Source organism: Podarcis muralis, chromosome 6, assembly GCF_964188315.1.
Source record: "Podarcis muralis chromosome 6, rPodMur119.hap1.1, whole genome shotgun sequence".
NCBI classification, from domain to species: domain Eukaryota; kingdom Metazoa; phylum Chordata; class Lepidosauria; order Squamata; family Lacertidae; genus Podarcis; species Podarcis muralis.
The window spans coordinates 24446862-24456004 of record NC_135660.1 but is presented as its reverse complement, the minus strand read 5'-3'; the positions used below and the strand labels follow the sequence as shown (position 1 = coordinate 24456004).

The 9143-nt window shown below is 44.0% G+C and overlaps 1 protein-coding gene across 2 annotated transcripts; it reads right to left on the bottom strand.

Annotated features, from left to right (window-relative positions):
- Positions 1 to 1957: 1957 nt before the first annotated feature.
- On the bottom strand, positions 1958 to 8986 carry PFN2 (profilin 2). Of its 2 annotated transcripts, none has more exons than XM_028731283.2 (3): positions 8587 to 8986; positions 5437 to 5629; positions 1958 to 2989 (listed from the first exon to the last, which is right to left on the bottom strand). In XM_028731283.2, exons 1-3 carry the CDS (start codon positions 8716 to 8718, stop codon positions 2937 to 2939), a joined length of 378 nt encoding a protein of 125 aa, XP_028587116.1. In that variant the 5' UTR covers positions 8719 to 8986; the 3' UTR covers positions 1958 to 2936. The 2 variants fall into 2 exon arrangements, with proteins under 2 accessions (XP_028587116.1, XP_028587115.1); XM_028731282.2 differs by having other exon boundaries at positions 1958 to 3982; positions 8587 to 8962.
- Between the last annotated feature and the right edge of the window lie 157 nt (positions 8987 to 9143).

The window sequence follows — 9143 nt, the reverse complement described above, 5'->3', positions numbered from 1 at the left end:
GAACATTCTTTGGAACCCGAACATCTGATGCGGATTCCAATTGGCTGTAGGAGCTTCCTGCAATCAATCAGAAGCCGCACCTTACTTTCCGAACATCTTGGAAGTTGAATGGACTTCTGGAACGGATTCCGTTCGCCTTCCGAGGTATGACTATAAATTACTTTCTTCCAGAAGTGCTGGAGCCTCTACTACCACGTTCATATATACCTCACAGAAGAGCTTGAGAAGCATCTGCACAAAAGAAAACATCTGAGACCTACTGAAGTCATCATCTATTTCTATTTATGAAGGAAGAGTGAATAATATTAAAAATAAAGGGAATGCTATTAACAGAATAAAGATTGTGAAGTTAAAAGACAAAAGTGTGTATAAAACTTCTATTCTTCACCAACCTTTCACCCAGCTTAAAAGAATCAACTCATTTTGATCAGTTAGACAAAATCAGACTCATTTCTTGAAAAGACAGGCAGACTTCAAACAAGGATTGCAAGGGCTCATTCATATCCTTGAGAGGAAGGGGGGGGGGAGAGTATTATAGCTGTTCCCCATGCTGACTCACCTCCCACCACTCGTATTTCAACTTACTTCTCATAAAAACAGCATTTGTGATGAAACAGTTCATATTTCTAAAAACAAAGCTTTAGCTAAGTTTTTAATCTAGGACTGCAATATTTAATTAAGAGTAATTAACTAAAACAGTTCCCTGATATTGAGAAATCCCCTTTCCCCCCCTCAGGAAGCAATACCACTTTCATGATAATGCTTACCACAGCACATGTGTATATCTAAAAACAAAGTATGCTTTCCACTTCAGAACTATTTTTATATGCAAATTTTGCACAACTGTCAATTACGGTTCTTAATAGGGTGGCAGACTTTAAAAAGGAAAATCAAACACATCACGTAGCTGATTCCTAAACCCATTTCAAGAATATTTAAGCTGTGGCAATTTCCCTAACCCAGATGTAACATGCATTGTGAAGTGGTTCCAGATTTTCCATGCCACACAAGGCTATGATCAGGATAGGTAATGGCAGTCTTAGACAGTATGCATATGTTCAGTCCAAGCTGACAAATCACCATGGAGAAAATTATGTAGGAAGGTGGGGGGTAGAGAAAAGTTGTAACACACCACAAATGATAATTTAGCACTTGCCTATGGTATGTTACCTCCAGATACTCTTCTGCTCTGGAAAGAAACATTTTTCACAATCTCTAAGTGCCATATCTCTATAGGACTGCAATATGGTGATTCCATGTGCAACTCTTAACTCTCCCTTCCAAACTAAGAGCTGCTGGCTACAAGGGAAAAGGATCTCCACATGCAGATATAATAACCACTTAGACCGAAGAGACACACAGGCTAAATAAGTTCTTGCTGCAGTGGAAAGATATCTATAGCAGCCTTACAGCAATTTGGGGGAAGCAATAAGAGAAAGAGGAAAATCTACATAATTTTACTTTTTAAAAACGGTACATCCTTTAAGAAGGAATAGCTTGAGGGGTGCAAGACCATAGTTCTCTCATTGTAACAGAAGCAGAATTCAGCAGAGCAACACCATCCTAGGCTATACTCAGTCTCTAAAAAGAACCTTGTTTAAGAGAAGTTTTTGTATAGTACCAGAGGTGTTGCCTCAGGGTGCCCCACTCCCACAAATGCATCTTAACTGGTATAGGAACGTCTCCTTTTATTACTAAAAGCTAGTTTTATAGTTCAAGAGGTAATCTGTATAAGTTCAGGTCCATAAAGAACTATACTCAAATTTTACACCAGAGTGACTCCATTACAATGAATGGGCTGCACTTTATTAACAAAAGACGTGACCCAGGTAAATGTAATACAACATTAAACCCACCGTTAACAGTCAGGTCGCCACAAGGGCACTGCAATATGACACGCCTTCATAAGGGGTGGGGCAAGGGGCAGATCAGAACCACATAACACACTAACTCATACTTTATTTGGTTGGAATAAATTTATTTCATCTGTCTGTAAACAAGGTGTTTAATAGTTATGGCATTTTTTGAAATGCATATTAAATCAGATGAGTTAGACTGTATCCCAGATGTAACAAAGTGCAGGGAAATAAATGGACAAATCAGCAACAAGAATTTGTTTTAAGTCTGTACATTATCCACAAAGGCCCGAACAATAGAAGCAAATACTAGTGTCCCTAAAGTAGTGCCATTCAGAAGACATCTTTCTTGTCAGTTAAAATCCATCTCACAATAGCAACAGTTCATTTTTTTAAAACATTAGTATGGCACAGAATACATTAAAAATTCATCACAAGACAGCCAACTCAGTTATTCCAACCAAGACCATCTTTCATTTTCTCTTTTGTATACAGAGTTCTGCAGTTCTCTTTTAAATGGACATACAAGTTAGTACTGTGCTCAAACTGACAATTTGGTTACACATGTTTCGGATGACTAGTGCACAAGGCAGTTCACTCCACAATTTCTGCAGCAAGGGCATAACAGGCCAAATGAAGATTAGATTTGAAATGGTATCCGTTTGGACCGTTTTATCTTACAACTACCAACCTTCAAAACATACACTGATATCAGAGCAGCAAATCTTATTTCTCAGTTGATGATCTGACAGACTGATCTCAGACTAGGCTATAGGTGTATAGCTGGAGGTGGTAGTTTGTTGACAATGCAGTTTCATATAAAAACCCAAGCTGCAAATCAAATTGGTCCTATGAAAAAATGAAACCGGACACACTCCAGATGGTTACACTGGGATATCTAAAGTCCATGATGGCAGCCTTTTTACATTTCAACTACAGAACAGGAGCTGGCAAAAACAAAAACAAAATTACGTGCCTGAGCTATTGCGGTGATGGAATGTCCCTGGGGATTCATTCAAGATGGGGATGGTGGTGAAGGGGAGGGGAGAAGAGCATCGGCACCTTTTCATAGTTTTGCAGTTACCCTTTTAAAAGCAGGATGCGCTTCAGACACCATGAAGAGTTTTGCAAGTCTACACAGAAGAGCAACAACAAAACTAAAGCAACACTTGTGACAGCTTTCAAGCAGCAAATTGGTTAAACAAACCAGGCACTGTATTTAAAAATGTATATATATAGATAGAGATGGAAGCAAACAAACAAAAAAGAAGAGTGGATTAAAGGTAAGGACAAGGGGGAGGAAAGTAGAGATATGCATGCACTTTTTCCCTCCCAACCATGCTCTACAAAAGGAAGACTAATGAGCTGTGTAAATGCTCAAAGTGCTGAGGAGGCATTGATCAATCTGGATTGTACAATCGGCACCTTATTTAGTTTAATTTAAATTGGTTTAGCTCTCAATGTCACACTAATTGCTAAGACAAGTAACGCCTGGACTTGGCATGATTCCCTCCCAAGGCTTCAACGTATCATGCATATCATCTTTTGTGTTGCAATAGATGGTGCCAGATACAGAACATGGGTACAACAGTGATTAACAGACAAACGAAAAGGGTAACTGGAGCCATGACAATAGGGAAATGTGTAAATAAAACCGCCATCTATAGGCTGGTAGTACTTTTAACACAAGAGGTGGTGGTGAAAACAGTTGCTATGTGGATGGGGAGAGGCTGCTTAGACGTCAGGCCTCCTCAGGTATAAAGCCAGTTCATAAGCTTTCTTGTTGAGTGTCCCTCCATGGACACCTTCCCTTTCCCATGGCCATAACCAATGCTGGAGTACACAAGGAAACAAGGATGAACAGAATTAAAGAAAGAATAACACCTTTCCCCACCAATAGAGGGATACAAAGGAGACACAGGTTCATACCCCATCACCCTGCATTGCTAATAAAGTTTCCACAATGTAGCTTGAGGCCAGGAAAGTTTAATAGCAATTTCCCCTAATACTTAACAGTCTGCCTAGCAACTAGAACCCAGAGTCTCTCAAGTATTTTGCCATTGAGTATGCCTTCTTATTCAATCCGCCTCCATGGACCCCTTCTTTGCCCATTACAAAGACCAAGACTGAAAGAGAAAAGAAAAGAAGTTTTACAAAGGAGTGTGTTAGACAAGGAAATATTCCAAGTTTTAATAAAGCAGTACAATAAGCATATTCAAATATTGGCATATCAGAATAGTTACCTGCACAGCATTACTATATTGTTTTGAACATTTACCTTGTTTAATTGAAAAGAATGTTCGGCAGACGCAGATGTTAACTTAGTATGACCAAGCTTTTTAAATGAGACACATGGGGTATACTGTGGGGTCAGGGAGCTTTGGCTACATTTTCTTGCAAGGTAAATAAAGCAGATGTGGGGTAATATGAATTGGAATAACTAGAATGAACCTACTGTATCATATTCACTTGCTCTAGTAGTTCATAAGTCAAAAGTTGTTCACAGTACAAAAAGAATCCAATTGTGTTTAAGCCAAAACAGCAGAGTCCTGAAGACCTTTAGCAATGCATGTACTTTTATATGCCGGTAGGTGTCACTAAAATGTGTTATAGGTCTGCGCGCAAAACAATCTTACATTCTCACTGTCCTCTCACTTTTGATGCTTCTACACTAGTTGGTTTGCCTCAAAGTAACTTGTAATTAGTCCAATAGGCCAACATTTTACGTAAATTTTAAAAAAAGAAATCAAACAGTACAATTCTATAGATGTCAACACAGAAGTAAACTCTACAGAATTTAATGGGTCTCACTCCTACTTAAATAGGTACAGGACTGCAGTTTTAGAGCATAGGAAGTTGAACAAGCTGAATGATGATCAGTACCATATATCAAATTAAAAAGTACAATCCTAAGCACTGGGTTTTTAATAGACTAGTATGCAGCATTTGTGGGAAACCTGTGGCACTCAGCTGTTGCCAACTACAACACCCATCATCTCTGACTACTGGCCATGCTGACAAAGATGGATGGGAGCTGGGAGTCCAAAACCAACTGGAAGGCCACAAGTTCCCCACACCTGTTGTATAGGATCAGGTTGTTAGAAGTTCCTTTTGGAACACCATCCAACATGCATTTCTTATTTAGTTGAAGGTTTATATGAGAAGTCTGCATGGTCTGGCATCCTGAAGTATTGAGGATGCCTTGGGAATATAAAGCAACAGATATTCCATATTTATAAACTGATATATGCATAAATCATCTATGAACTACTTAGCTAAGCAACCAGGTACATGTGCTCTTTGTCATTTACTTTTGCTGTACAATAACCTCCAAAATTAGAAGCCTGAACTTGCATTTTAATTCTACCTGAAGCAATTAATTTCAAATGCCAAAACATTAACATCCTGGGTGCCTAGTCTTAAGAATATGGTCTTATTCTCCACAAAGCTATTTTGACAGCCAGTCACCTAATCCAGATCTTGTTGGACAGATCAATTGAGATAATTTAAAGCCTACATGTTTTTTAAGCAGTAGAAAACAAAACACCAGATCAAACACTAGTGAAAGTTCCAAGCTTACCTCGACCAGCTCTGCCTACAGCAACATTATATGTTGGCTCGCCACCTTGGCTCTTTGTCCTGATGTCCATTGTACAGTCACCATCCACATAGAGGCTATCTCTGATCACAGAGCACTTCTTTGCACCCAGAGTTAGACCATTGGTGAAGAAACCCTCGCGGTCTTTTCCTACAATCATATCTATTTCTACAGGCTGTCAAAAAGAGAAGTCCATAGAGTTTTAGAGCAAGCTCTCATACCTGGATTCTGAAGAGTCAATGTACACACTGAATGTACTAATGTAATAGCAAAAAGAGAACATAACTCTAGCAGAAACAACTGTAGCTTCTAAAGTCTAACACTGTATGAAGTTAATGAAGTAGTTCTGAGTGCTACAAAGTAGGATGATACCCATGTAGAGTCTTCAAATATGTTTTTCATTAAGTATGCAATTAATGATGAGACCCTGATTTTAGATTGTGCATATACATCTATGGGAGAGAAGATAAAAAAAAAGTTATATTAGAGCTTCATGCTGTCTACAGGACCACTCCCTGCAATGTGCCAAATAACTAAAGCACTATGGCAGAAGCACAAAGGGTCTATGTTCTACATGCAACATAGGCACAAAATGCAGAATAGCCTCCATTACATATAGCTACATGGCCGTCAATAAGTTTCAGGAATGCTATTAAACCATATTTTTAAAATACAGCGTTCTCAAGGTTATTGTTTCTAACACTGTGCATTTCTGTTCTTTCCCACACAGATTACAAAGTTTACATTACAGCTTCTCCAATGCTAATAAGGCCATTCAGGTGGAAAATGCACATGCTTTGCAGAACCCTCAAAAACTGGGTATGGTAGCTCAATGTTAGACAAGCAGGGGGGAAATTAATTAATTTTTAAATTTAAATTTTTATGCCACCCTTCATCCGACGATCGCGGAGCAATTTGCAATATAAATACCAAAAAATGCATAACATAGTAACAAGAGCATGGTGGCTACATATTAGCCCCCTTTTCTCAGGAATAGTGCAAGGTGTGTGTATTTATATAGCAAAAGGGAAAAAGGCAGTCCAGCAAGAAAACATGCTCCCGCGGCACTGTATGATGGAATAGGCATCTCGTTCCAGTAGAACTGCAGAGTCATAGCAGGCCCCAGCCATTCCCAAAGCATAAGCCAAGATTCTACCCATAAACATCTTAGCAGCAAAGAGACTGGCTCAGCAGCTACCAAGGGCACCACTTCTTTTAACCCATTCCTATGCCTCCTACAGACAGGACAAGGCTAAGCCATGCTTTAATACTGCTGACAGAGCCCTCAGTATTATTCCCAATAAGGGGCACTGGCAAGAGGGGCGAGGAGTGCTGTTTAGAATAAGGGAGCTCGCTTTTCATGACATTTGCCTGCATAGACAGGCAGCCAGCCAAAATGGCATTTTGGAGTGGAAGGGGATAAAGCCAGCCAGCCACCACCCCTGTTGCAAGATCACATTGCACACCTAATGCACGGGTAAATAAAGGGGGAAGCGCCAACATAATCTATATAATTTCAATATACATTTCCACACTCTCAGCCTGCAGATACCATATCGGTGAGTTAAGCAGGCAAGCAAACAACCTTCTCACGGAAATTTCCCCCCTTTCTTTTTATAAACTCTTGTCTCGAATGACCAGAAAACTTTATGGCAAGAGAAAGATGAGAGATGGAAAAAACAGAGGAGATAGAAAGACTGCAGTGCAGAAACGGGGTGATTAATATCTCGGGAGAGAAGAGAAAAGGAGGGGTTAAAAAAAAAAATCAGCGGCAGTGCGCCATCTTGGAGGTGAAAAAACATGGAACCAGTGGCGAGGAATGGATTCACAAAAGCCTCCTACGCTGGATTCGCAAGTCTCTCCCCAGCAGTGCGGACCAGAGACGAGGGAATCCTACGCAAAGCCTCTCCAAGAATCATCGCCTCCCTTCCCCGCGCCCGGCCTTTTCCCTCCTCCTCCTCCCGCCGCCGTATTGCCGGCTATTGCTCCAGCCCAATTGCCGTGGCAATTAAGGAGCCCCGCAGCCTGGCATACAAAATGGTCCCCCGAGATGCCCGAGGCTATTCCCGTCCCAACCTGGCCCCGCATGCCTTGGAGGCTAGGGAGGGCGAGCTGCAAGGTAGCCCAGCAGCAGGGGATCTCAAAACGCCAGCCTGCCCCCTCCTCCCTCCCTCCCTCGCCCGCCCAGCCACCAGATAAAGGGCCCTTTTCTCCCACTGCCTCAAATCACTACTTGGGGAGAGGAGCCTCGGATCCGAGGGGGAAAGGCGCAGCAATGCCCGGGGCCTAACTGGCGCGGGCTGCTGCTTTCTTCCCATTAAAGGCGCTTTTACGGCCATCGTAAGCTGCGGGTGGGCGGGAAGGAGACACCGCAAGGAGGGAAACTCGCTGCCATTTACACCTTCACCCAGCTGGGCCTCTCCTGCTATTCCCTTTTCTCGCACCCCTCTGTGTTTCTTTTTTTGGGGGGGGGCGCTACGGCCGTGGCCCAAGACTGGGAAGGGGACGCGCGCGCACACACATAATGCAAGCTAGCAAAAGGGCAGAAAGCTTTTTACACGAGGGCGCTCCCCGCCCCCAGATTTCTCGCCTAGCCTCGGCTCCACCACCCACCACCACCACTGGTCCAAGGTGGGGGGCCAAGAGATAAATAATAATTATTATTTTTAGCTGGGTGGCAGAGGAAGAAGAGGGAGAGATGCAGGAAACACAGAAAGCCCCCTTTCCCCACTCCCTAGTTGTGGGAGAGAAAAGGAGAGTCGCCTCCGCCGCACGCGGCGCTCCTTTTTCTTCCCTCGCCTGCGCGCGCGCTATGCATGGGGGGGAAAAAAGAAAAAAAGGCTGCACTTTGCAATCCGCCCCTCGTGGGATTAGGTGCAACTCCGTGGGGCTCATCCGCCTCCTCCCCCAAAGCCCAAGCCTAGCCGACACCCCCCGCCCGCCCGCCCGCCATCCCTTCTCCTCCAAGGGCCGAAATATGCCCGCCCGGGTTTGGTGTTTTTAAAAGGGGGGTTACAAATCATGGGTTTGCCTTCCATCCATCCCTCTTTCTCTCTTCCCCACCCCCCGCTTCTCTCCGTGACCGGGACCCCCCCCCCCGCAACCTACCTACCTCCCCCCGGCCGCCCTTACCGTAATGCTCTGAAAGATGCCCCCGGCCGTCGCTGCCCAGACGTACTTGGCGTCACAGTAGCCGACAATGGCGGCCTCCTGGCAGCAGCCATCGCACATCAGGTTATCCACGTAGCTCTGCCAGCCTGCCATCTTCGGCTCGCGCCTGGCGGATGGGGGGTTGGCGGGGAAGGAGGGAAGAAGGAAGGAAAGGAAAGGGAGGGGGGAAGAGAGAGAGAGAGGAAGCCGGGACTCGAGGCGGGCGGGAGGGAAAGAAGGCGAGAAGACGAGAGGAAGCGGGGGAAAGAGACACACGGAGGGAGAGAGAGAGAGAGAAAAGGCAGAGAGGGAGAGCAGCCCCGCAGCGGACGAGACTCTCTGACGGACGGGAAGGCGGCGGCGGCGGCGGTTGAGGAGAAGGCAGGCGGGGGAGGGGACCGAGGGGGTGGGTCCACCTGAGGCGCTTGCGGCGGCAACCACTGCCGCGATGGCCGCCCGCCCGCTTTTCTCCCTTTATTATTATTATCGTTGTTATTATTATTATTATTATTTGATGGCAGCTTCCCCCACAGGGAGGT

What these genes read in the sequence shown, in the direction of transcription:
- PFN2 (XM_028731282.2), bottom strand. Translation starts at nt 8,718, where the DNA reads ATGGCAGGCTGGCAGAGCTACGTGGATAACCTGATGTGCGATGGCTGC. An exon ending in GCATCTTTCAGAGCATTACG is followed by an intron (nt 5,630 to 8,586) that starts GTAAGGGCGGCC and finishes TCTTTTTGACAG; the next exon opens with CCTGTAGAAATAGATATGAT. An exon ending in TGTAGGCAGAGCTGGTCGAG is followed by an intron (nt 3,983 to 5,436) that starts GTAAGCTTGGAA and finishes TTTCTCTTTCAG; the next exon opens with TCTTGGTCTTTGTAATGGGC.